The sequence below is a fragment of the Nylanderia fulva genome, unplaced genomic scaffold (assembly GCF_048542155.1).
Source record: "Nylanderia fulva isolate GAGA-0341 unplaced genomic scaffold, ASM4854215v1 Scaffold44, whole genome shotgun sequence".
Taxonomy (NCBI): domain Eukaryota; kingdom Metazoa; phylum Arthropoda; class Insecta; order Hymenoptera; family Formicidae; genus Nylanderia; species Nylanderia fulva.
In genome coordinates this window covers 153367-180839 of record NW_028190521.1, presented here as the reverse complement: position 1 = coordinate 180839, position 27473 = coordinate 153367, and the positions used below count along the sequence as shown (strand labels likewise).

The window sequence follows — 27473 nt, the reverse complement described above, 5'->3', positions numbered from 1 at the left end:
CTTCTGACGTGCTATACACTTTTATATAATATATACAAGGTGTCCGGTAACTAACGGACCAATGATTAAGGGCGGATTCTCTGGCCAATTTGGAGACGATTTTTCCTTAGCAAAAATGTTGAGAAGTCAATAATTTTCGAGTTATAAGCGATTGAAAAAAATAGGTTTTTTGAAAACTAAACGTTTTGGAGTTAAAAGTCTAACATAATTACATTCTTCAGTTAATTTCAGGTAGAGTTTACTATAATAAAATTTTAATTTAAGGCTTAGTTATAAAGATACATAATGACAAAGATTGGAAAGTTGTAAAAAATGATGACCTTTTTCGACATTTTCGCTGAGGAAAAATCGTTCCCAAATTGACCAAAGAATCCATTTGTAATCATTGGTCTGTTAGTTACCGGACACCCTGTATATTGGACACGAGTTTCGTTTGTTTCAGATTCTCGAGAGTTGAAGTAGGAACATACGAGTATCATATATCGTTTGTGACTTGCCGAATGAAAGCAAGACAGAGAGCGAACGAGATGATGAGCTTAATAGCTCATAATGTTATAAATAAATAAATAAAAAATTATAACCTGACCTACTAGTTATTGAATCTTTTTTTAATAAAATGTTTCATTATTATTATCATCTAAGTCTAAGTCGTTTAATTACTTTTTAGTTTTTTAATAATTAATTTAATTTATTCTAGTCATTTTTATATGAGAAAAATAATATCACGTATACGTTTTATAATGAATTAATATATTTCGGGAATCGAATTATATATTCTTAATAATATAAAAGTGTTCAAAAATTATATTTGACTTTTAATTTTAATTATTTTATAGCAAAGAGTTCCGAAATCTCTTACACACATAATGGGGATTTTTTTCATCCATATAATTCGCAATTAAGTATATATGTTAATTATTAATTTTAATAAAATAAAAATTAAAATTAAAGGTCAAATATAATTTTTAAACACAAATATATTAAATTAATTATAAAACGTATACCCATGATAGTATTTTTCTCGTACAAAAATAATTAGAGTAAATTAAATTAATCATAAAAGATTAAAAATTAATTAAAGAATTTAAACTTATATTTTATATAATAATAATAAAACATTTTATTACGTCAAACCGTCGTGAAATAATTAAATAAAATTTGCTAGTTACGTCAAAGTCAAGTTTTCTAAGCTTATAAAACATTTTATTAAAAAACAGATTCAATAAATATAAGTACATGTTATATATATACTTATATTTATTGAATCTGTTTTTTTTATAAAATGTTTTATTATTATCATATATAATATAAATTATTTAATTATTTTTTAATTTTTTTATGAGTAATTTAATTTGTTCTAGTTATTTTTGTACGAGAAAAATACTATCACGCGGGTATACGTTTTATAACGAATTAAATATATTTATGTTCAAAAATTATATTTGACCTTTAATTTTAATTTTGTATTTTATTAAAATTAATAATTAACATATATACTTAATTGCGAATTATATGGATGAACAAAATCTCTATTATGTGTGTAAGAGATTTCGGAACTCTTTGCTAAAATAATTAAAATTAAAAGTCAAATATAATTTTTGAACACTTTTATATTATTAAAAATATATAATTCGACTCTCGAAATATATTAATTCATTATAAAACGTATACGTATTAGTATTTTTCACATATTAAAATGATTAGAATAAATTAAATTAATTATTAAAAAACTAAAAATTAATTAAACGACTTAGACTTAGATGATAATAATAATGAAACATTTATTAAAAAATAATTATAATAGGTCAGGTTAATATTTTATTTATTTATTTATTTATAACATCATAAAATTCTGTCCTTTCCGAAATACGCGAACGCTACGAAAAGATAAATCTCGTACATGCCGCCGGACGAGTTCATGAGCATGAGACGCTCTTATCTTGGGAACGTATTAATAGTTACTGCATTGACTACTACTACGATATGGCGCTGAAATCAGTGAGAAATGCTGGTCTCTCCTTCATCCAGACCTTTGGCGATCTGTCTATTAATCTGTGTAATTACAAGGTAGATGCACTTGAGTACACAAAAGAGTCGACTTTGTATCGGTTATTGAGCGTTTAATACTTAGTATGGTTTCCTATAATTATATAAAAAATTAATAATCAAAATAATAATAAAGATAAAATATATTAATTAAAACCATATATGTCTGTGTATATATATATGTATGTATGTATGTATGTATGTATGTATGTATGTATGTATGTATGTATGTATGTATGTATGTATGTATGTATGTATGTATGTATATATATATATATATATATATATGAACAGAAAATATCCTTGTACGTTAATATATATAATTGTTATAATTAGTTAAAATAAGGTAAAGTTAATATCTTTTATATTAGCTTTTATTATTATAATTATAAAATATTGAATAAAAAATGTATTTATTTTAAACTTTAACTATATAGTTTATTTATATTTTTGCTTTATATATATATATTTTATAGAGATCACTTAAACCTATATATATATATATATATATATATATATATATATAAGATCGAAACGTTATTATGTGATTATTGAAAGAATATTGCCAGTTTATTCGAGAGGAATGTATTTTATTATAGTTATTATTTCTTTAACTGAGTTAATTTTTTGTTCATGCAACTTTAACTTAAACTAAATTAATTTTATAAGCAGTAATAACTATATTTTATTAACTTATATAATTAATTTTATAAGCAACTAACTTTAACCTAATTTAGTTTTAAAAAAATCCTTATAACTTACTGAACTCTGTATTTTATTTATCTAATTTTTACTTTTATTTTCCTTTTTATACTTTTATTTTATTCTCCATCCTTTATCTGTAAAATGTTTTAATGTTTATTAAAAAAAAATTTACTTTATAAATGTCTAAGAAAAAATTATGAAGGTTGTAACATTGTTTATAATTTTTAATTATGAATTATATAGAAATAATAAAATAAATAAAAAGAAATAAAACTCTGATATATCTACACGCGCGCATAACCTTAAAATTTTAGGTGGAATACGCTGATTGGCTTAATATCTGAGTGCATATGTGAAACAAGATTAGATAGCACGCTATTGTATTACTGATATCAGTATCACAGTTAAGATATCGTTGACGTTGGCTGTTATTAAATATAAATACGGCTTTTTTCAACGATAAAAGCACGAATACGCGAGTTGGCAGTTGCATTATTGGTTCCAGCTGTTGTGTTCTGATTCAGCAGAGTTGTCACTTGTCACTGTTATTTGACAGTTATGGCATTGTCACTACCATCAACCTTGAAAACGTTGTTTGAGTACGTTTCGCTTCATATTCGAATTTTATAAAAATGCAAATTTGTAAAAAAAAAACAGGTTTTTAAATGTGGATTTGAAATATACGTTTCAGTTATTTTTTTATTCTTAACCCTTATTTTTTTATATTTTTGTAGATATATAGATGGACACAAGCGGGAATATATAAATAATTTGAGAGAAGTAGTGGCTATTAAATCTGTGTCAGCATGGCCAGATCACAGAGATGAAATAGTGAGGATGATGAAATGGGCAGAAGTGAGATTGAAAAATCTTGGTGCAACTACAGAATTGGTTGATATAGGCAAGCAGCCTCTTCCTGATGGCAGCGAAATTCCATTACCTCCTGTACTACTTGGTGACCTTGGGTCTGATCCAAAAAAGAAAACTGTACTGTTATATGGACATTTGGATGTGCAACCAGCGCTGAAGGAAGATGGATGGGATACTGAACCATTTACTCTTGTTGAAAAAGATGGAAAGCTCTTTGGACGAGGTAGCACTGACGATAAAGGGCCGGTTCTCTGCTGGATACATGCATTGCAAGCTTACAAAGCGACTGGACTTGATATTCCTGTCAATCTCAAGGTATATCTTAATAAAATAGAAGATTTTTGACTTAATAGAGCATATCAATTAATATTTATATGTACTAAGCCTTTGGAACTTTTACACAGTTTGTCTTTGAGGGAATGGAAGAAAGTGGAAGCGAAGGTTTAGATGATCTCCTTTGGGCAAGGAAAGATAGCTTCCTAAAGAATATAGATTATGTCTGCATATCTGATAATTACTGGCTGGGTACTAAAAAACCATGTATTACTTATGGTCTGCGAGGCATCTGCTACTTTCTCATAGAAGTCACCTGCGCTACCAAGGATTTACACAGTGGTACCTTTGGTGGCTGTGTACATGAAGCTATGGCCGATCTGATTTACTTAATGAATACTTTGGTTGATGTTAATGGTCACATTTTGGTAGATGGTGTTTATGATAATGTAGCTAAAATGACTGAAGCTGAATTGGCCAGTTATAAGGATATAGATTTTGATGTGGGTGAATTTAGGGAAACAGTTGGCACCAAGCGACTGTTGCACAAAGAAGATAAGGTATGTGTTTTTATTTTTTTTTTTTTTTTTTTTACATAATTATAAATACATATGGACATTTTTTTGAAATATGATTTTTCGACGTTTTGGAACATTCTGAACACATTGGTATAGAAATCTGAAAAAAAAATTTTCATGAAAACAAAGCTTCCTCAATGAGCAAACAAAAAATGCTGATTTCTAATTTGCATCTGCAGATTCGTCTCTTAATGCATCGTTGGAGACAACCCAGTCTTTCTCTTCACGGGATACAGGGCGCTTTCAGTGAGCCGGGCGCGAAAACTGTAATTCCGAGTAAAGTTATTGGCAAGTTTTCGATCAGAATAGTACCTCACATGACGCCGGACGAAACAACCGAAAAAGTAATTGCGTACATCAATAAAAAATGGCAAGAGAGAGGTAGCCCGAATATCATGAACGCGAGCATGTATCATGGTGGGAAGCCGTGGTCCGAAAACCCCGAGCATCCGAATTACGTGGCCGGCCGGAGAGCCACCCAACACGTTTACAAAGTAGAGCCCGATCTCTCCCGCGAAGGCGGATCAATTCCAGTTACTCTCACATTCCAGGAGGTTACTGGCAAAAATGTATTGCTTTTACCAGTCGGGCAGGGTGATGATGGTGCGCATTCGCAAAACGAGAAATTGAATGTACATAACTATATTCAAGGAGTAAGTATCTTCTAAAGAAATCAGCTAATTTCAAATTTTTTCGTTATAAAAAATTGCAAATATTATATAATTGATTTTATCTTTGCAGACAAAACTACTTGGAGCTTACTTATATGAAGTAGCTCAAGTGTAATACTTTATCGTTGAAATGTGTTCAAGGATCTATATATAAATTCCTATTATAAAACACTTTCAGAGTTTTTATGAATTTAACTATAATTGCAAAATATTGCATTACAATATATTTTTTCCATGATTTTTTTTCTTTACATAAGTTTAATGGAAAAAAGACGTTATTTTATAAGAGAGAAGTTTACATACGCAAGATTTGGAAGCTAATATACAAGCTATGTATTCTTAGTAAAAAAATATACATATATATATTTCCAAAACAGATTGTTATGTAAATTAAATACTATCTTACATATTACTTCCCGATCTTCAGTACCCAAGCTGGTTGTCCTCTATGTGCATTAGCAGGTAAATATATTTCTAATTTGTCATTGGATTCTTTCCACTAAAATTTTATATAATGAAATTATATTTTATTACATTCTTTATAATAACTAGATAAAAGCAGGAATAATACTTACAGGAATAATCGACGAATAACCAAGTAATTGTATTTGGAAACTCTTTAAAATTTTAAGCGAACCTAATAATAAAATATTATCTTCTGGCCATTCTAAAATTGAGGCATATAAGTATTTTTCATCTTTACTTTGTGTGTACCAAGTGGTTCCTGTTAAGGTATCGTTTTGTACAGTCGAAGGCTTAGTACCATAAATAGCTTCTCCGTTAACTGCTAGCCAAGCACCTAAAAGAAATAGAAAACATATTTGTTTAGTTAACAATAAGATTTTCAGAGAAAATCAATATCAAATAAGATTATCAGAGAAAAAAAATCAATATTCTCTAATTTGTGTACGTAGTCATTAGTGAAAAATACGATAAGATAAAGTGGATGCATGTTTACCCATTCCACGCAGTCTTTCTTCATATATTGGTGAGATGATACCATCTTTTGTCGGCCCAACATTCATCAGTAAATTTCCACCACAACTTACAGTGATTACTAATTCCTTTACTAATCCCTCCAATGTAAAGTATTCGGATAAAACAGCATTTCTACGAAATCCCCAAGATTTTTTATCAATAGTCATACAATTTTCCCATTTGTGTGGGAGAAGTACACCTGAGAAACAAAATCTTATTAATTGAAAAAATATATACAGGGGGCATTTAAAGTATTACAAGCTATTATCTTTGAAAGTATTTATACGTATTTAAGTATTTATTTATTATAATAAATTTTTTAAACAAAAATTGACTCGAAGAGAGACATAAGAAGGTGCTATATATTGGTTTGATCTTGGATAGTCGTTTGAAGGTCACATGAAGGTCACCTTTAATTTCTTAAATGGAAACTTCTTTTTTTCTCAATGCATATTCTTGCAGCTTATCTCGAGAGCTTTTTAAAATACTATAATAAAGTATTTTTTGAAATATGAGACTTGAAGTTTATAATATTTTGATATAAAATACAAAATACTTGGTGAAACATTCAGTTCTCGGTAATCTTATCTTAATACTTTTATGCACAGAATAATGAGACTAATTAATTGGTGTAAAGAAAACATTGATTTAAAAAAGTGTACTTTCAGAAATAATAACTGGTAACACTTTAAATGCCCCATTCTTTATATGTATATTATTTAATCAACTTTTATTTAATAATAATGTCTATTTTTTAATTTGTATACTATGTAGTATAGTTTTATTTTAAATTTTACTTACCAGGATTAAAACGATCAGTACATGTATAGAAACCACCATGATGGCATGGCATATTACTGCCCCATCTATCATTCACCACGACTGTGTCCTTTACAGGACTTTCATTGTATAACCAGGCTAAAAATTCTTTAGACTTCCAATAAGAATCTGATGCTTCCCAATCTCCATCCGACCAAATTATTTCTGGTTTGTATGTTTCCACTAACTCTTCTAATTCTGGTATTATCTTTTCAGTTACAAACGTATCTGTTGTAAAATTGTTTCTTTTATCTGCTGTATAAAGAGGATTATACCATTCGTACATGGAATGATATAAGCCAAATCTTATACGTGTTTTACTCCGGATAGCTTCTGCCAATTCACCTATTTTCATCAAAAGGAATACATAAGATTCTTGATATATGTATATTTAATGTGTGAGAAATTTTGATTATATTTTTTAAATATTACCAATAAGATCCTTTTTAGGTCCCACATCCATAGAATTCCAACTGAATGAGTATTTTGATGGCCATAATGTATACCCTTCATGGTGCTTGCTTGTCAACACAACATATTTTGCACCTGATGCTTCAAACAAGTCAGCCCATTCAGATGCATTGAAGAATTCAGCAGTAAAGTCACGTGCAAAATCTTGATAGGTAAAATTTGGAGGATATCTTTGCTTCATGAAATCATGATATTTTGTAGTTAGAGTCTCCTCTGCAATATTATGTGAAAATATGCATAATATTATATGTAATTATTACATATATATAATGTAGAGTAAGTCACTTGATTTGACGACAGAATAAATCATAAAGTACTTGCTATATGAAAAAACTGTTCAAACAAAAATTACGTGGCATCAAAAGGGTACATTAAGGACAATAATCTTTTTTTTTACTAGGATGGTCAAAAAGTGAACAGTTTACGAGATATTTTTTTTATACTTTAATTTGACATAATCTTACATAAACTAAAACATTTTGGAAAATATTTTTTGATGACCTTAACTCAATATTTTTATGCACAAAAATAAATTAATAATGAGAGAAATTAATTGATGTAAAGAAAACACAAAATTGCTTTTAAGAAAAAGTATGTAATTTGTAACTAGCAGCTATATATTTTTCTTAAAAATTACTATGTATTTTCTTTACACCAATTTTTTCATACAGCAAGTATTTTATGATTTTTTCAAGATCATCAAATTAAATTTACTCTCTATATGTTATATACATAAAATATTCAATATATTATGAAAGCATTTTCAACCTTTCCAATTGTTCCAAAACCATTCAGAGCCAAAGCTAGGTACGCTGAATACACCCCAGTGAATAAAGATCCCAAATTTTGCTTCATCGTACCAAGGTGGAAGCGGTCGACTATCTAGACTGGACCAAGTTGGATCATATTTGTATGTTTTTGTCGAAAGTAGCACAAAATTATTCTCGTCAGTTTCTTTCGTTATCACGTTAAAGTACGTCGCCCCTACTGATACATAAAGAAACAGCACAGTACACAAAATATGTACAAGCAGCATCATCCTATCAACAGAAAACTTTTAATGAAAGTAGTGAACATTGAATGTGTCTTTTGTATTATTGGTCATTTTTATATATTATTTTGAGATTAGATTAGATACTATATATTTTTTGTAGACAAAGATCGCATTGTTGACCGACCTTTGCAATTTGTGGATGTAACTTTTATACGCATTTTTTACGAAATTAATTTATAATTTCATAAAAAAATTTTGAAATAGAGTTTATATAGATTATGTTTTTTATTATCATTAATTTTAATATATAATTATACTTATATCAGTTTCTTTTTAATGTTTTGCTTCTAAATGAAACATAAAAATTCGGAGTGGAAAATAAATAGAACTTTCAAATTTTGAAGTTTATATATTCCAAACAATTGTAAATTTTTAAAATTTTATAAAATAAAATCTATTAATTATATTTATTTTATACTATTGATATATACAAATGTATATTATATATATGTGTGTATATAATCGATAAAGAGATAACACAATATATTTGTGTTACATAATTATTATGACATAAACATGATAATAATATTGAGATACAATGCAATTTTTTTAATCGATTATATAACATATGTCATACATATATAATCATATACAAATTTCTCCCATTCTTTTCTCACTCCATATTCGACATATTTATCTGCATATCTCGTATATAAATAAAGGTCACTTAAAATCTAGTTTCAAGAGATATAGATAAATTGTTTATATTCCATTATATTTATGATACATTTACACATTACATATAGAACTTTTTTCTTCTTTTCGAATAAAAATCTCGAATTTTTTTGTTCTTTTTAAATAAATATCTATCCATTGAGAAACATTTTTCAGTATCCTTTATAATTCACAACTCATCAATCCCAAGCATAGTTAAAAAGTTTAATAATTGTTTGGGTTTGGACGACTTTAGACGAGGAAAGGAGAAGACATGATATTTTTCACGACCAATCATATCGTGCGAACAGTGACGTAATTAGCCTTTGTTGTCCCCTTCCCCTCTCAAATACTCATAATTTATAATAAAAAATTGAACTTTTAAACTAAAAAAGACGAAGTTTGACATCAATAAATGAATGACGTCATTAGACGTCAAAATAATGTTACTTATTTTTTATGTATAATGACGTCAGTTGAAATATTTTTTTACAAGTTTTCAAAACAATTAAAAAACAATTTTTTCCAGTTCAATATTTTTATTTTGTTTTCAATTTTTTTATTTTATTAAAATTTTTTTTATCAAGTTATATGACATTGTGAAATATTTGCTACCCTATTTATATGTATGTCGATTAGATATATTAAAATGATGTTATTTTGACATCCTTGAGTGTCAGGCAAGAAAAACGTTTGTGTGCCAAGGATGCTAAATATTTATGATATGTAAATAAATATTTATAGTAATTATTTTGCAAATATTTTTTAACTAAATTGTTAGTTCTTTTATTTTACCATTATATGTGACGTATGCTTACTTATAAACATTTTTTACACATTTTTAATTTTTTATAAATTGCTAATATATATAGAGTTTGAAAAACACAAAAACGTCTAATCGACCAAATTTTAGATTAGACTATATGTATATATTATGATTTCTTACTGACAATAAAATTCCAAAAATATTTATAAAATATTTATGATAAATATTTATAAAACATTAAAATAATTATTATAAATATTTTATAAGTATTATATCTGTGCTGTCTGGGTACTATAATTTTAAAGAATTATTATTCGCCGATATATTAGATCCGCAATCTTTAATTTCTAAAATTCGACATAATCATGCTGCGACCTCAAAAACATTAAAGTATACATTATCAGTTCAAATGATGCACTGCAAAAGTGATTTATTGGCGTTATGAAATATGCGGATTTTTCCGTCAATAAGCACTTTTGGCCAGTTTTATTTTAACGGATTTCGCCGTCATTGACACTCAAAGGATATTGCTACTTGGGATATTTTTTCGCAAGTTTAAAAAAAATTTAAACATTTGTTTCCAATTTTTTATTATTTATTTTCAAATCTTTTTAAATTTTATGACTATAAAATCGTGGCGATATATCGCTACGATTCGAGAAACGAGATTTATCGTTGTAGGATTTGACGTTTTCGCAGGTCATGAAAACAGGATCGCATGAATTTAAATCAAACGAGGAGGAGTTTTAGCAGGCGAATTCGTTGATGAATAGGCTGTTTTACCGGTGTTTTGCGATAAAACCTCCTTCTTCACAAAAATATTGTAATTCAATATGGCTTGGGTACCTTTAGAGTCGAATTCAGAGGTGAGCAATTTTTCTTCGTCAATTCGTGACGAATATCTTTTCGAGCGTGAGATTAAACGAGTTGTGATTTCTATTTTAGGTTATGACGAAGGTAAGCGGCTGCCACGTTCGAGTTAAATCAATCGTCATTTCGTCGATACCTTCAGTTTTTGTATACAATAATTTTTTTGCTGATATATTTTCTCCGAGAGAATATTATCAGATTTTTTCTCTTACAATCGACGCAATTGTATAAATCGCAAAGTTTCATATATATAGGGTAGTGTTTCCAGGTTAAATAATGAATAATATCGAAATAATTTAGATTTATCATCTTTATTGCTTTATAGTAATCAATTTAATGTAAATATTTTGTTCAAAATGATGACATTTCGACATTATTCATTTCTATAGTTCAAAATTTCAAAAGTCAATATCTCTTTAAGGAAGCATTTGTGAGCAAACTTCTAGATAAAATATTTGTTTGTTTTGTGGTCTTAAATTTGTATTTTAAGTTTGGTTATTTAATTTGAAAACACCCTGTATATACAGAGTGATTTAGAACGAAGATAAATTTTGGTAGATTATTTAATGAACATGAGTTCTATTTTCTGTCGATATATATTTATGTATAGGGTATCTCATAGGAAAATGTGGAAACTAATCAGCTGTCATTTTTTAATGAATATAAATAAAATGTTTGTATACTAGTTTATTTTATTGGTAAAAAGTAACGAAAAAAGTGCTAATAATCACATAAAATTATATAAACTAATGATAAATATTTTTACCAGTGCCAGATTTAATAGCAGCTATTAAAAGGATCGTCAATAACATTAAAAATGACATGTTAAAAAAAGTTTTTATTAGTTTTCATAAAAGAATAGAATTTTGTACATTTAAATGGTGTGCATTTCAAAAAGATTTATCATTAGTTTACATATGTGATTATTAGCACTTATTTTTTATCAATACTTTTATTAATACAAATTACATTACTTTTTATCAATAAAATAAACTGGTATACAAACATTTTATTTATATTCATTAAAAATTGCAGATTTTCCTCTTTTCAATACAAATTTTGTTTTCTCAATAACTGCATGCATTAAAAAATGACAGCTGATAGTTTTAGTATTTTTCTATGGAACACTGTAGTATACAGAAGTTTCAAAATTTTGCTGTTATTGTAGTAAAAAATCATATGCTTATTAAGAAGCGACCCTTGAAACATCAAAATAAAATAGAAAAAATAATTAACCGGTATTTACACAAAAGAATTAATTTTTTAAAGTACAACAGAACGTCTAATACCGATGACAATACGACCGAATCACTGAGGAAAGTACCTTATATCTCGATACCATACGTGAATAATTTTAGTGATAATATTTCACACTTTTTAAAAAAATTTGGCATGAATGTTGTGTATAGATTATCGAAAAAACTTAATAATCTTGTAAAATATGGCAAAGATGTGCTATCTAGCGATCGTGTGACTAATGTCGTTTATAAAATTGACTGCAATGACTGTTCGGCATCATATATAGGACAAACAAAGAGACATCTTAGTACATGGGTAAAGGAGCATTGTAATAATATTAAATTACATCATAGTTCACATTCAGTGATTAGTAAACATTGATCTGAATTTGAACATGATTTTGATTGGAATAGATTTAACATTTTTTACATATGGAAAAACATGTAAAGAAGAGAGAAATAGCTAAAATGTTTTATATTAAAAAACTCAATAACAACATAAATTCACAGGATAGAGAATCTAAACGATATATATATAATAAAATAATTAAGGTCGTGTAAATAATCTTACTAAAAATATATTAGAATCTGTGACAATCCTTTGTTGGGATATGTTGTAGCTGTGTCACTTTTTCAATTAATTGAAATACTGTATAAGTGGCAAAATGGTATCGATAATTGCTGTATAATGAGTTTAAACTATAACTGAATTTATTTATAAGTATGATTATTTTGTTATTAATTGGGATTTGTATATTCAGAGATTTCGTGTTAATGATAATTATATGTGTAATCAAATATTTTAGTGTCTTATTTGAAAAAAGGACCACAATCACATGGTCTAAATGTCGTGAAGTTGAATAAACTATTTACTTGTTAGTTTGGTCGATTATTTCCACTACTATTTAAATACTAATGACTGTTATTAATAATTGAGAATTTATAAAATAGAAGAATGTATAAACATTTGTTTACACTTAAGTTTTACAATAAATCCTCAAAATGTGCTCCCCGAGCTTGAATATACGCATTGATAGATATTTGTTAAAATTTGTTCTGAATCATCTTGTATATAACATTATTTTTGCAGTTTCTCCATAAGTTGGGCGTCCCAAAGAAGTGGTCGATCATAGATGTATATAGCTTCGACTCAGATTTGTTGGCGATTATCCCTAGGCCTGTTCTTGCCGTTGTACTGCTTTATCCTGTTCCTGCAAAGGTATACATATACAATACATAATATACAATATATAAGATGCTAACTCTGGAAAATAAAATTTGTTTTATTTTGTTTTTAGACTGAAAAGATTGAAGAGGAAAAAGAAGAAGTTAAGGATAGCAAAAGTGATGCTCCAGAATCTGTTTACTATATGAAGCAATGTATTTCAAATGCGTGTGGAACAATTGCGTTAATTCATAGTGTGGCCAATAATTTGGATGCGTGAGTATTCAATCGACAATTGTATTGCAAATAACATACACATACATATTGCAAGTCACATACACAATTGTGTAAAAATAAATATTCTTTCTTTTATTGTAGCATACAGTTAGAGGATGGATTTCTTAAGACATTTCTAGATCAAACCAAAGGACTTTCTTGCAACGAGCGTGGAGAACATTTAGAAAGTGCGCAAGGAATCATCGATACTCACATGGAATCTGCCCAGGAAGGACAGACCGAGGTGTTTTGCTATTTTGTTTTAATTGAGAATAACTTCAAAAGTTCTTCAAAAAATTGAAGTAAATTATAAATATATATCTTTCTGAATTTCTTTTAGGCACCAGCTGAAGATGTGGAGGTGTACTACCATTTTGTCGCATTTGTACATAAAGACGGTTCTTTATATGAGTTAGGTATGTATTTTATATACATTAACTGTACACATTTGGTTAAAATTTTAATATTGGAGAGGACAGTTTTATTTGCTTTTATGGTATTTAAATCGATTTGGCACAAGTAAACAATTGCATCAATTCTCTTAATCAGAAGTATATGAAATGATTAACTGGGATGGAACTTCATATTATTAAGAAATAAATAAGGAGAAAGAAATAGGCAAACGAGCAATACGAAGTAATTAGGTCGCAAATACAAAATTCATTTATTTAATCAAAAAATCTCGCGAACGTTTCGGTTCAATTATTTGGATCTTTTTCAGTGCGATAAAAAAATAATCCATAATTATACAACGTAGGGTTTATATTAATTATTAAGCAACAATTCCCTAGCACAGAGCTGTAAGTATATCACCTTAGCTAAAGCAATGAGTACCAATTAATAACGAAAATTTGATTTTTAGATGGTCGAAAAACTGCGCCTATCAATCACGGTTCAACTACGCCGGAAGCACTTTTGAACGACGCCGTTCGCGTATGCAAGGAATACATGGAACGCGATCCTACCGAAGTGCGTTTTACGGCGGTCGCGCTCGCTGCCAGCGAATAAATGCCATCCCCCAAAATGCATTCACTTTTAAGCTAACTTAAGAGAGAGATATGAATAATTTATTTTATACGTTACAATGTTACATATGTATTTCGCTTTGGCAACCCGTTTATTTTCAGTTTTTTTTCCGATGCCAGCTTTCTCGACAATATGTAGCACGTCAGTGAAAGAAATTTATATACGCAGTTATTTATTGTACTGTTGTTTTTTTTTTTTATTGGAAAAACCTACAACTGACAATGAATCTCTTCCAGTATATTTGCTTTCTCTCCTCCTTTCCCCGTCATTCTAAAACTAATGTGTAATTTGGAATCATCAGAAAAGATAATAAAATCAAATGTAGAGCGATATATATTTATATACAGGATATTCATAGCGTAACGGTTTGCACGATTTTTGAATTTCCAACAGTTAAAAAAAGTTTATACTATAGTGAAAATGAATCTGTTTTTTCATATTATTCTGCATAACAAGTTATGGTCAAAAAGTGAATAGTTTATGAAATATTTTATATTTATGAAATATCTCGTAAAAAATACTCAATTTCGATAATTTTATCTTAATATTTTCGTACACAAAATCATGAGACTAATCATTCGATGTAAAAAAAACAAATTATTTCCCAACGTTTAAGTAAGGCATGAAAATGTTTATTTCGTATATTTTTAAGTTCTTTCCATAGAAAATTCAGATTTGACCTTAAGGTTTTCCACTTCAAAAGAATCCAAATAACTAACTTATTAAATTTACGTCTTTTACACACACACATATAGTATATTCAAAAATTAGGAACATTAAAAAAAATGATGACCTTACTCGACATTTTCGCTGAGGAAAAATCATCTCCAAATCGCCTCAGGAATCTCCCATAACGTGTGATACGGTAGGTCTGGGACACCTTGTGTATATATATATATATATATATATATATATTAATCAAATTTCGACTGTGATATTTCATAAATCGAATATTTTTATTACGTGTTGATATTTTATGTAATTTGCGCGTGTAAATATACCCAGACAACAAAACGTCTAAAATTAGGACATAAGACGTCTTAAAGGAGTCATTAAGATGTATTTTAGACATCATATTAACATCATAATTTAAATTATTAAAACAATCTAATTACAAAGTCTTTGATTAATTTAAACAAAAATATAAAGTCTTAAATTATCTTATACGTTTCTAACTATACTTATAGTCTTACTTATGCTTATGCTTATGCTATACTTAAGCGGGGAGCACACACTTTTGCATAGGCGCATAAGCGTAAACATAAGAATCTTGATTGGTCTATGAACGTATGCATAAGAAATTCAACCAATCGAATTTCTTATGCTTATGCTTATGCGCTTATGCAAGAGTGTGTGCTCCCCGCTTTATGCTTTTGTTCTTTGATATGTATCACTTCAGAGATAAGCCTCTTATGATAAGTAGTCTCTGAGTCAAGAATTTTTACGTTATCTCAATCAAAAAAATGTTATAGATTTACAATATGTTCTGAGACTACCGAGAGACAACAACAAAACTCTGTCACAAGGTTAAATATGGTTAAATATAGTTAAATATGATTAAATATGGTTAAATATGGTCCTATTTTATGGCATATTGAATGATTTGATAAAAAAGATAGAATTCTGCCCGAAAAAGTTTTTTTCTGCAACTAATCTGTGTATGATGTTGTCAATAATATTTAAATCTAAAAAGCTGATATTTCTCTCACGCACGGATGAGTGTATATACAGGAGCGTTTATAATTAATTTTGTAACATAACTTTATTACACATGATTGAATTTGGAAAAAAGCTTTAAATTAGGTAAAACAAAATTTTTAATTTTGAAAAAACATAAGTGGTGGGAGTTTAAAAAAATTAAAAATTTTTGTTCATATAACTTTAAAGTACTCTTTAAGCTATAAAAATTTGTTTTTTCTTTTTATCTCTTATAGTTTAACAGATATTCGATCCTAAAGAAAAATACTGTTATTCTTTAAAAGAGTGTTTCACCCTTTAAAACTCAAATCACGCACGTATAAAAAAATACGTGTCTTTTAGATTTGTGTATTTAACAACATATTTCAAATCAGTTCCGGACAGTTGTGACATGCCCCTTGTAAGGATAGTTTGAAACGTGTAAGATAATTTATATAAGACTTTATATTTTTGTTTAAATTAATCGAAGACTTTGTAATTAGATTGTTTTAATTAATTAAAGTATTTTAAGACCTTATGTATACAAGGTGTATCCTGAAAAGTGAGAAATACTGCAATGGAGGATTCACAAAAATAAGAGAAAAAGTTCATATAAATATGTCCGATATGACCTTGTTTTCAAGTTATAGCTTGTTTTATTTTTCAACAGAATTAATAAGATAATTACGGTTACAGGAAGTGCTCGAAATGACTACCTCTAACTTGAATACATCTTCAACACGTCTCATCATAGATTGTCTAATTTTTTCCAAAATTCCGGGTATAGTTCGAATTTTCCTTGAAAAGGGAGTTTTCATAAACTTGAAAACAAGGTCATATCGAACATATATTTATATAAACTTTTTCTCCTATTTTTGTGAATCCTCCATTGCAGTACTTTTTAGGATACACCCTGTATATGGTTTTTTTAATTCGTTTATTTGACCTGGTTTATGTGATGTGTTTGATTTGTATAATGTTGAAAATATGATTTGTATGATGTATATTTAACATGATATATTATTTCATATGTATTATAGTATATGGTATATTCTTTTTACAGATTTCCAAAGAAATTGGTTCCTTATTATATTTTATCTCAAATATACAGTGACGACGTCTGCTTATTCATAAAAAATATATTAAAAAAAATTAAATTTGTTCCTCTATAAAATAAGTAATATGTACACTTTTAGAGTAAAATAAAATAAAAGGTAGCATTATTTTATAAAATTTTTATAGTGTACTTTTTAGTAAAAAAAAAAAAGTTATTTGATCTTTCAATTATTATAACAATTAAAAAGAATTAGCAATTTTATATAACTTCTTTTTTGTAAAAAAAGTTTTGTTTATTATCTTTAAAATTTATTTTTTTTAATATCTTCACGATAAATGTAACTAAATTTAATATTAATTTCTTTTAGTATTGTATTAGTACCTATTATTACTCTTAATTTTTTAAGTTGACCATTCTTTTATTTTTCACGAAATGTTTATTGCTTATTATTTCTGCAAAAAAGTATTTAAAACCGATAATAAAGTACGTATCTTTTATTTTATGTAATTTTTTGAAGAAAAATGTTTCGATTAATTTAGAAAAATTAGAATTAGAAATTGATTTAGAATAAAGGATATCGTCCTTTATTCGATTTAACTTTTATGCTCATAATTTAATAAAGTCTATATAAGCAAAAAAACGTAAAATTCTAATTTATTTGAACAATGAGTCACGAGCCAAATTAATAAATTTAATATTAAGTATACGTAATTAAAAAATTCATGTACATTTAAAAAAATATATTGTATAAAATTTATTAAATGTATACTGTTTTAATATATTTTTTAGAATTTTCTATTTTAATTTTAGATGTCCTACTGCAAGAGAGAATAAGTAACGCAACGAAGAAAAATGTTGATCAAATAATTTGTGCGGAAAAAATAAAAGCAAATATAAAGTGTATAAAAAAACTGCAACATTATGTGATCTTGATGTGCAAATATGTGAAGGAACTCAGTGAGAATGTTAGTCGCATTCTTAAATGTTATGGTTTGAAATCGCTTTACTTGGTTCCGAAAAAATTAGACAGTATGATTGTAAAGGACAAGGATTCTTAGCTACAGACAGAAGAACAAATGTAGTGTATAGATTAAAATGCAGAGTGTTTGCGATGCTGTTTATGTAGAACAGACAAAGCGACATTTATGTTAAATATTATGCCCAACAAGTGAATGAATGACTCACATATACAAGGAGATGTACACACAGGATGAATCTTTATAATAAACCTTTGTGATAAATTACACTTTAATTTATATAACACATCGTTCAATAAGTCCCGAGACTAACCCAGAGATAGTGCTAGTAGTACCAAGCTGGCCACGTTTCCCTAGAGTGCGAACCTTCACATGAAACGTGTAAAAATTTCACGTCGATCGGACCACAAACAGCTGAGTTATTGAGGTTAGAGCAAAGTCACTTTGTAATTTGTTTGAAAAATGGAAAAAAGCGATACCAACGACAAATCGTTGATTTGGATGGAAAGGAGTCCGGATAACATTTCTCAAGCCATTGCTGGGCTTCTACGGTGTTTTTACCCAACCATTGTTTTTAAAAAACAATGCTTTATCAACACGCGAAACTCGCTTTTTTCCATTTTTCAAACAAATTATGTTACAAAGTGACTGCTCTAATCTCAATAACTCAGCTGTTTGTGGTCCGATCGACGTGAAATTTTTACACGTTTCATGTGAAGGTTCGCACTCTAGGGAAACGTGGCCAGCTTGGTACTATTAGCACTATCTCTGGGTTAGTCTCGGGACTTATTGAACGATGTGTTACTTTATTATGTACATAAAAAACAGAGAGAAGTCTCAACCTGACTTGACAGACTAACTCAAAACTGACAGAGAGCGAGAGAGAAAAAAAAGTACATATATATGAAACAGCGCCTCAAACGAATAATCATCAAACTAAAACAGAAAAAATTACTAGATTACCGATACTTGTTTAAACGAATGATAATACTGTCAACAATTTATGTATCCGCATTTAGGAATACCATTTAGGAACGACATTAAAAAGCATTGTAATAACCATTCGGTAATTAGTAAACATAGAACTGCGTATGGACATGACTTTTGTTGAGCATCACCAGATATCTTGCATTTTGAGACTTACGTCCGAAAGAGGGAAATCGCCGAAATAATTTTTGTTAAGAAGAGTGACAATTCCTTAAATTTACAAAAAGACACGAAAAATTTGAATGTTATTTATGACAAAGCGTTGAATATTTTGTAATTTTTTATCTTCTATGTGTTTATTAAAATTGTTATCATCATTCAGTAGCTTTTTTTAGCGCTCGTGATTAACAGTTCGTCTCTTACAAAAGACGAATGTTTAAATTGAGTTTACCACCAGCACTCGTTATTGGCGTATTACTTATCAGAGTTTCTATACTGTTTTTTAATCATCTATAACGCGTGTATTTGAAAGGGTTTTTTTAGTTTATTTATTATTATTTATTTTGCTTTTTATTCAGCTTTATTATTTTATTTATATATTACTTGAAAAAGGCCAAAACCGAAACGTTGTAAATTAATTAATAATAATAAATTTTTTAATTCTTACCGGAGTTGGTCGTTCAATGGACTTTATTTATTAATTTCTGTTTTTGCTAGCCTTATATAATTTTCACGACAAAAATCATACAAAAAAGATATGTCATGTAGTGGTAAATGAAAGAACTAATAATTTAGTTAAAAAATATTTACAAAATAATTACTATAAATATTTATCCTTACATATCATAAATATTATATGAAATATTTAATCTATGTTTTAATAATATGCTATAAAAAGTCTGTAACAGCCACATAGAAAATAGTTTCGATATGGTTAACAAAATTTCAGATGTTTACATCCAAGATGACTACAAATTATTATCTCTTGATGTTATCTCACTTTTTACTAACGTACCTATTGATTTAGCTCTCGAGAGTGTTTCCAATAGATGGCAATATATTGAAAATAATTGCAATCTCTCTAAGTCCGAATTTTTAATTGGAGTAAGCTTCGTATTAGATAGATAGATAACTTTATTGCTTCCCGTAGGGTTACAATTTAAAATACAAAACAAAAACAAAACCGCTTACATTATCAACTTAACCTAACTTAACCTACTTAGCCTACTTAATCTAATATTTCTAAGAGGTTGAGCTTCCACCTCGAGTCGCCCTTGTGGCCTTCTCCCCTTAGCTTCCGCTCCACCCCCCAGTACACGCACACACACATCTCGCCGCTTGGGACTTCCGTTTCCTTTTGCTTTTCCGCTCTTTTTGCGTTTTTTTTCCCTCTCTCATTCTCTCATCCCATTCATCCCATTTGTTTCTCCTTCCCTCTCTCTCTTCCTCTATCTCCATCATCCATTTTTCCCTCTCCTCCCTCCCCTAGAATTTCCTTGACTACTTCCTGTCAACTCCTCTCCCTTTCACTACTTATTCTACATCTTTCCCAAATATGTTCCCAAGATTCCTCCTCTCCCCCACATAACCTGCATTTTTTCTTTTCCTCCTTTTCCCAGTATTTACTTTCTAGCATCTCGTTTCCCAGCCTAAACCTCGCCACTCTCCTCCACCTACTCTCCCCCCAACTTTTTCTTAAATACTCCGGAACTCCTTTTCCTCTAATCTCCTTGTACCATATATTTATTAAATAAAATTAGTAATTAGCTCTGTTAAATTAATAATTGTAAACAAAGAAGGGCTATAAGAGCTATTAAACATAACAAAGTTGTCAGTTGATATTAAAAAATATAAAAAACTTTATTTGAACGGAGCGAGAAATAAATAAGAAGTGATCATTTATTCGCATTTAAACGAAATAATATATACATAAGAAATACACATTAGAGCGAACGTTTCGGCTGACATTTCGAGCCTTCCTCAGCGCAATACAAATATTATATAAATTGAAATGTAATATTGAACATTAAAGACGGCAATTAACAATGTCAAGATAATAAAAAGTCAGTTTTTTGTCTCATTACATATGTTTCTAAACAAGTCATCGCGTGTGACAAGTGCAAATTGTTGATACATACTGAGATCGAGCGACAGTGCCATGTAATCACTATGTGTATAGGCCTCCTGATTTATTGGTCAAGGGAGATATCTTGATTGAATCGTCATATTGAAATGTTGTTAGACATTAAATGGAGATTCAAATAAAATTGGCGATTATTTTATAGAAGTTACAAGTATCAGATACGAAATCTTATAGGCACAGTTTTTTCCAAAAACAAAAGTTTACTAAAGACAGAACGTTTTTACCGTCTCAACTCTCAATCCCAAATGAGGGATTTATTTCTCGCTCCGTTCAAATGAAGTTTTTTAATATCAACTGACAACTTTGTTATGATTAATAGCTCTTATAGCCCTTCTTTGTTTACAATTATATATTTATTATACTCTGACTTTTCTATTCTTTCCTCCCTCCCTTTCCTCTGGTCCTCCCAATCCTTCCTTAACAATTCTCCGAACCACCCCTCTTCCTCCCCTCTCCTCTCTTCTACTTCTTCTATCCTCTTTCCTCTTTTCCTAAAGTATTCTTCTCTTTCCCTTTCCCACTCTGAACCCACCTTTCCTTCCTTTGCCCTTTTTCTCATTTCTTCCTAGCATTTTCTTGCTAACTCGCTTCCTCTTCCTTCCTCCATTCTTTTCTCAAAGTTCCACGCTCTCTTCCCAGCTCTTGTTTTCAGTTTTTCTCTGCTTAGCTTCTCTCTCACCATGTATCCTGGTGTCCTCCTTTCTACCCCTAATGTTCATCTCAGGTATCTTTCCTCCAACTTTTCTATCCCCTCTCTCTCCTTCCACCCCCATACTTCTACCTCATAGCTCAGCACTGTCCACACCAGCTTGTCAAACATCTAAAGCCTTCTTCACCAGTCTTTTCCGAATCTTCTTTTCCCTATCCCCCTTACTTGACCCATAATCGATGCTGCTCTCCTCATCCTTTCCCTCACCTGTCCTTCTTGTCCTCCGTTCCTCTGTAGCCTATATTCCAAATACGTAAATTCCTTTACTGCCTCCATTCTCTCTCTTTTCCATCTCCATTCCCTTTTTTCCACCTTCCCCCCTTTCTCCTAAATCTCATAACTTTCGACTTCTTCGCATTCAGTTCTAGCCTTTTATGATCTAAGTACTCTTTTAATCTTTCTATCATGCTCCTTAATTCTTCCTCCTCCTCTACCAGCAACACCATATCATCCGCGTATGCTAGCGTGTATATTCTTTTCTTCTCTAGCCTCACTCCTCCCCTTTTCATCTTCCCCATCTTTTCCTCTAAGTCCGCTATCAAGATATTGAATAACAGCGGACTCAATGGACACCCCTGCCTTACTCCTTTCTCTATCCAGAACTTCTCCCCTATTTCCTTCCCCACCTTTATTCTACATACCGTTTCCCTCATCACTTCCTCCACCCTTTTTCTTAATCCCTTCCTTATTCCACTCTCTTCCATTGCCTTCATTACTTTCCCCCTGTCCACTGAGTCGAACGCTGCCTTCAAATCTACGAACAGTGCCGTCATTCTTTCACCTTTTTTTTCTAATTGTCTATTAATCAGATAATTCATCACATAAATGTTGTCCATCGTACCCATTCCTCTTCTAAATCCCATCTGATTTTCTTTTATTATTCTTTTTTTCTTTACCTTCTTCCTCAATCTTTTCATTAGGATTATTGTATACACTTTATACAATGTTGACATCAATGTTACTCCCCTGTAATCCTCTACCACCTTTCCTTCTCCTTTCTTCCTTATCGGCACTATCACTCTCTCCCTCCATTTCTCCGGCCAGCCTTCCTCTCTCCAAATCCTGTTACAAAAATCCAATGCCCAATTTTCCAAGTTCCCTCTTCTGTATTTCCGGACTCCGTATTTCCAGACCTCATTCGGGATCTCATCTATCCCCGACGCTTTTCCTTCTTTCAGTTTCTTTATTGCCTCTAGCAATTCTGTCCTACTTATTTCCTCTTCCTCCTCCTCTTCTTCTTTATCTCTCCTGTCCTTTCTCTCCTTTCTTACTCTCCTCTCCTCCACTCCTCCTAGCAGCTTCGTAAAGTAATCTCTCCACTCCCTTATCTCAATTTCCTCATTTATTCCCTTCTCTTCCGGACTTCCGTTTCTGGTGCAAACGCGTTGTACACGTGGAGTGCGAGTGTTGAGATTTGAAGGGGATTAGAGAGTATAGAGTGCAAGTGAGAGAGGAGAGGATAGTGTGAGGAGGAAGCGGGGGAAAAGTGAGAGGATGTGAGAATAGTGGAGGAGAATATAGCTGGAAGAAGGAGATAGGAAAGAGAGAAATAGGAGGCTGGATGACAGCTGATTATGGGCAGGGAGTATAGAAAGCATAGAGAGGAAGCAGGGTAAGGAAAGAAAAGAGAGCAGGCGCTAGGGAATATCTAGGGAATTCAGAAAGTAAGAAGCAAGGAGTAGGGAAAACATAGAGGAGTAAATAAATAGGTAGAAAGGAAAACAAGGGAAAAGAAGAATATAGAGAGGAAAGTGGTTAGGAAAAGGAACATAAGAGCTTGGAAAGCAGGATGAGCGGAAAGAAGGAAGGAATTAAGGGCGCTGAGGGAGGAGGATTAATAGAAGTAATGGGTAAAAAAGAAAAAGAAAGAAGTGGCAGCTTAGGAAATATAGAGGAATTGTTGAAGAGAAAAAAAAAAGATCTAAAGGAAAAGAACGGAGAGGAGGGGATAGAAATTTTTAAAAGAAGCAACAAAATAACGAGATCACCGGAGAGAGAAGGCAAGGAGGAGGGGGAAAAGGGAGAAATTAAAAAAATGTTACAAGAGATGTGGCAGGAGATGAGGGAGATGAGAGAGAAAATAAAGGAGCAGGGAGAGAAGATAAAAGGGGAGATGGAGGAGATAAGAAGAGATTACAAGGAACAGATTGAAAAATGGAGAAAAGAGAAGGAAGAAATAAAAGAAAGCATGGAAGGTATGAAGAGGAGAATAGAGGGACTGGAAAGAAGGATAGAGGAAGGGGGGGTGAGAGAGAGAGAGAAAAGGGGGAGTTCACAGGAGATGAAATACAAAAAAGAGTAGGGGAGGAGATGGAAAGGAAATGGGAGATGCTAGAAAAAAAGGAAAAGAAGAAAAATATAGTGATAAGAGGTCTAGAGGTCATGGAGGGGAAAAGAAGCGAGGGAGTGGAGAGTTTGATGGAGGAGATTAAGGCGAAAGTGAAAATAATGAAAATAAGAAAGGAGAAGACAGAGAGAAAGGGAGAGAGATAATGGTGGTAGAACTGGAGAAGGAAGAATAGAAATGGGAAGTGGTGGAGAAGAAAAAGAAACTGAAAGGTAGAAAAAAAAGGATAGGCATGAATCTAACGTGGAAAGAAAGGGAGGTAAGACGGAAATTGGGAGAAATAGCATAGAGAGAAGAGAAAAGAGGGGAAAGAACATGGATAAGCAATGGCAGGATAAGAATAGGAGAAAAATGGTGGTGATGGGATGAGATAAAGGAGGTCTTGAAGGATGAGAAAGATAACGTAAGGAAAGAAGTAATGGGGGAAGAGGAGATGAGGAAAGAAGATTTGAAGAGATAGAGAGGGAGGAAAGGAAGAGGGGGACGGGTGAGAAAGGATGGAAGGTAGGGTTTTGGAATGTGGCGGGAGTAGGGAACAAGGATAAGGATTTTTGGAAGGGATTAGAGGAATGGAATGTGATAGTGTTGACAGAAACATGGATGGAAGAGAAGAGTTGGAAGAAAGTCAGAGGAATTTTGCCGAAAGAATACGTGTGGGGAGTACAAAGAGCTGGCAGAAAGAACAAGAGGGGAAGAGCGATAAGAGGCATGATTATGGGGATAAGAAAAGAGATAGCAGAGAAAGGAAGGAAGATGGAAATGGAAAAAGAAGGTTTTGTTGTAGAAAGAGTAAAGATGGGGGGAGAAAGATGGATAGGAATATATGCAGGAGAAGGAATAGGTATGTAAAGAAATGGAGCAGTGAACAGAGGAGAAGGAGGAGAAGGTTTACACGATAATAGGAGGAGATTTTAATGCGAGGACGGGAAAGGAAGGGGGAAGAGTGAGGGGAGAAGAAAATGCAGGAGAAGAGGAGATAGGGGAAAGTAAAAGGAAGTCAAAGGACAGAGTAATCAACGCAGAAGGAAGAAAATTATTGGAATTTTTGGGAGAAAGAGGATGGAGCATATTGAATGGGAACACAAAAGGAGATAAGGAGGGGGAATGGACTTTTACAGGAGAAAGAGGGAACACAGTAATAGATTACGTACTGGGAGACGAAGATAGTAGAGAGAAAGTAAAAAAGTTAAGGGTAAGAGATAAAGTGGATTCAGATTATCATCCAATGGAGGTGGAGATAGAAGGAAAGGAGAGAGGGGGGAGGAGAAAGAATCGAGGAGGGAGAAGAGGAGGAACTTGGAATGAGGAAAGGCGCAGGAGGTTTAAGGAAAAAGTGGGAGAATTAGAAGGAAGAGAGGAAGAGATAGATGGAGAATGGAAGAAAACAGAGGAGAAGTTGAAGGAAGCAATGAGTGTAGCAGAGAAGGAAGAGAGGAAAATGAAGAGGAGAGGAGTGGTTAGTGGGACGAGGAGTGTAGAGAAGAGAAAAGGAAGGTAAGGAGGGAGCTGAGGAAGTGGAGGAGGGAAGGAGGAGAGGGAGAAGAATACAGAAGGAAAAAAGGAGAATTCCAGAGGTTATGTGAAAGGAAGAAAAAGGAAGAAAATGAGAAATGGAAAAGGAGGGCAGCAGAGGTGAAAAAAGAATCAGAAGTGTGGAAAATAGTTAACAAGGAGAGAAGGAGAGAGAGTAAGCTTTGTATTAAATTCTACGTATTTTACTTTTAACAATGTTTTTTATCGACAATCCTTTGGCACACCAATGGGTTCTCTTTTATCTTCTATTGTAGCTGATATTGTATTACAGAATTTAGAAAATAAAGCTTTTTAACTACTAAAGTTTTGTCCACCCATATATTTTGGATACGTTGATAATATAATAATGGCTGCTCCATCGGATTCCATAGATAGATCACACATTAAATCTATTTAATTCCTTTCACAAAAGAATCCAGTTTACTCTTGAAATTCAAGACAATAATAAAATTAATTTTCTCGACCTAACATTGATATTAAAAAATAATAACATTATATATGATTGGTACCATAAAAAAACGTTTTCTGGTAGATATCTGAACTTCCTGTTTCAACATCCTATGAGTTAGTCAAAAACGAGGTACGATAATGGGGCTAGTTGATCGAGCCTTCTTATTATCAAATCCAGAATTTCATAAAGAAAATTTAGAGTTAGTAATCGAAATATTACTTGAAAATAATTATTCTCTAAAATTGATTTTTGACACAATAAACCAAAGACTAAAACATTTAATAGAAAAACGAAATATTCTTACAAACAAGAATAACCAAAATGTAAAAGTCTCGTATTTTTTCATCCCATTTTTACCGACACTTACTGAACAATATAGAAACATCATTAAAGATATGAATGTTAAACTCTCTTTTTATAGTCTTAACAAATTGAATAAATATATCAAAGTACACAAAGATCCTATTCCTAAGGTTTCAAACACCAATGTGATATATAAGATAGACTGTAAAGAGTGCAATGCATCGTATGTTGGTCAGACTAGTAGAAAATTATCTACTAGAATATCTGAACATCGATCTAATATACACAGAAATGTAAAAAAATCGGTAATTACTGACCATAGATTAAAATATAATCATGAATTTTGTTGGGACAATGTAAAAATACTTGATAAAGAATTGCACACAATATAATAAAAGATTGATTTCAGAGATGATATTTATAAAAAGGCAAAATAACAGTCTCAATTTAAAAACAGATATTGATGGCTTGCCAGTAATTTATGACGACATTATACATAGACTACCAAAGATTTGAAAGTTAAAAAACATAAACAACTAACTATTTTCTCAGTTGTGCGGTCGTCTCTCTGAGAGTTAAAAATCATACTTTGTTATCTCGAGCTATCAACATCGAAAAGCCTCCACGTCACAATATAACATCTTACTTGATTTAACTGTAAGTCCATTTTTATTAATTTACTTATCTTCAATGTTAATTTTTCGTATACTTATGATTTTATAGACACATTAACAATGGCTGTTATTGAGATTCGCAATCGACCTCCTAACAGAACAATTAGCAAGAGATCTGTTTCGCGACGATTACATATAATGACGTTGTGAGGAATAGAATATATACTAAAAATGCTCTTTGCTTTATAAATGTGTTGATCTCGGGTGTTAGCATA

General features: G+C 30.7%; 3 protein-coding genes and 1 long non-coding RNA gene across 10 annotated transcripts; 2 read left to right on the top strand and 2 right to left on the bottom strand.

Moving 5' to 3' along the window:
• The first annotated feature begins 1991 nt into the window (after positions 1-1991).
• Cndp2 (Cytosolic non-specific dipeptidase 2) lies at positions 1992-5517 on the top strand. Of its 2 annotated transcripts, none has more exons than XM_029306793.2 (6): positions 1992-2067; positions 3066-3350; positions 3486-3936; positions 4026-4454; positions 4652-5125; positions 5214-5517. In XM_029306793.2, exons 2-6 carry the CDS (start codon positions 3310-3312, stop codon positions 5256-5258), a joined length of 1440 nt encoding a protein of 479 aa, XP_029162626.1. In that variant the 5' UTR covers positions 1992-2067; positions 3066-3309; the 3' UTR covers positions 5259-5517. The 2 variants fall into 2 exon arrangements, with proteins under 2 accessions (XP_029162626.1, XP_029162627.1); XM_029306794.2 differs by lacking the exon at positions 1992-2067 and adding an exon at positions 2115-2130.
• Positions 4706-9402, bottom strand: Fuca (alpha-L-fucosidase). 4 transcript variants are annotated; one of them, XM_029306789.2, is made up of 7 exons: positions 9206-9402; positions 8180-8451; positions 7373-7624; positions 6923-7285; positions 6102-6320; positions 5719-5942; positions 4706-5642 (listed from the first exon to the last, which is right to left on the bottom strand). In XM_029306789.2, the coding sequence occupies exons 1-7, from the start codon at positions 9277-9279 to the stop codon at positions 5553-5555; spliced, it is 1494 nt and encodes a 497-aa protein (XP_029162622.2). In that variant the 5' UTR covers positions 9280-9402; the 3' UTR covers positions 4706-5552. The 4 variants fall into 4 exon arrangements, with proteins under 4 accessions (XP_029162622.2, XP_029162623.1, XP_029162624.1 ...); XM_029306790.2 differs by lacking the exon at positions 9206-9402 and adding an exon at positions 9043-9061; XM_029306791.2 differs by lacking the exon at positions 9206-9402 and adding an exon at positions 8590-8767.
• A 1200-nt stretch (positions 9403-10602) lies between these two features.
• Uch (Ubiquitin carboxyl-terminal hydrolase) lies at positions 10603-14640 on the top strand. Of its 3 annotated transcripts, XM_029306797.2 has the most exons (7): positions 10603-10751; positions 10831-10842; positions 13084-13212; positions 13292-13434; positions 13537-13678; positions 13775-13850; positions 14297-14640. In XM_029306797.2, the coding sequence occupies exons 1-7, from the start codon at positions 10719-10721 to the stop codon at positions 14440-14442; spliced, it is 681 nt and encodes a 226-aa protein (XP_029162630.1). In that variant the 5' UTR covers positions 10603-10718; the 3' UTR covers positions 14443-14640. The 3 variants fall into 3 exon arrangements, with proteins under 3 accessions (XP_029162630.1, XP_085342635.1, XP_085342634.1); XM_085486509.1 differs by lacking the exon at positions 10831-10842; XM_085486508.1 differs by lacking the exons at positions 10603-10751; positions 10831-10842 and adding an exon at positions 11897-12309.
• Positions 10686-18443, bottom strand: LOC146721637 (uncharacterized). Its single transcript, XR_014925588.1, has 3 exons — positions 18380-18443; positions 15259-15340; positions 10686-13204 (listed from the first exon to the last, which is right to left on the bottom strand). It is a non-coding gene; the product is annotated as an uncharacterized LOC146721637 (long non-coding RNA).
• Between the last annotated feature and the right edge of the window lie 9030 nt (positions 18444-27473).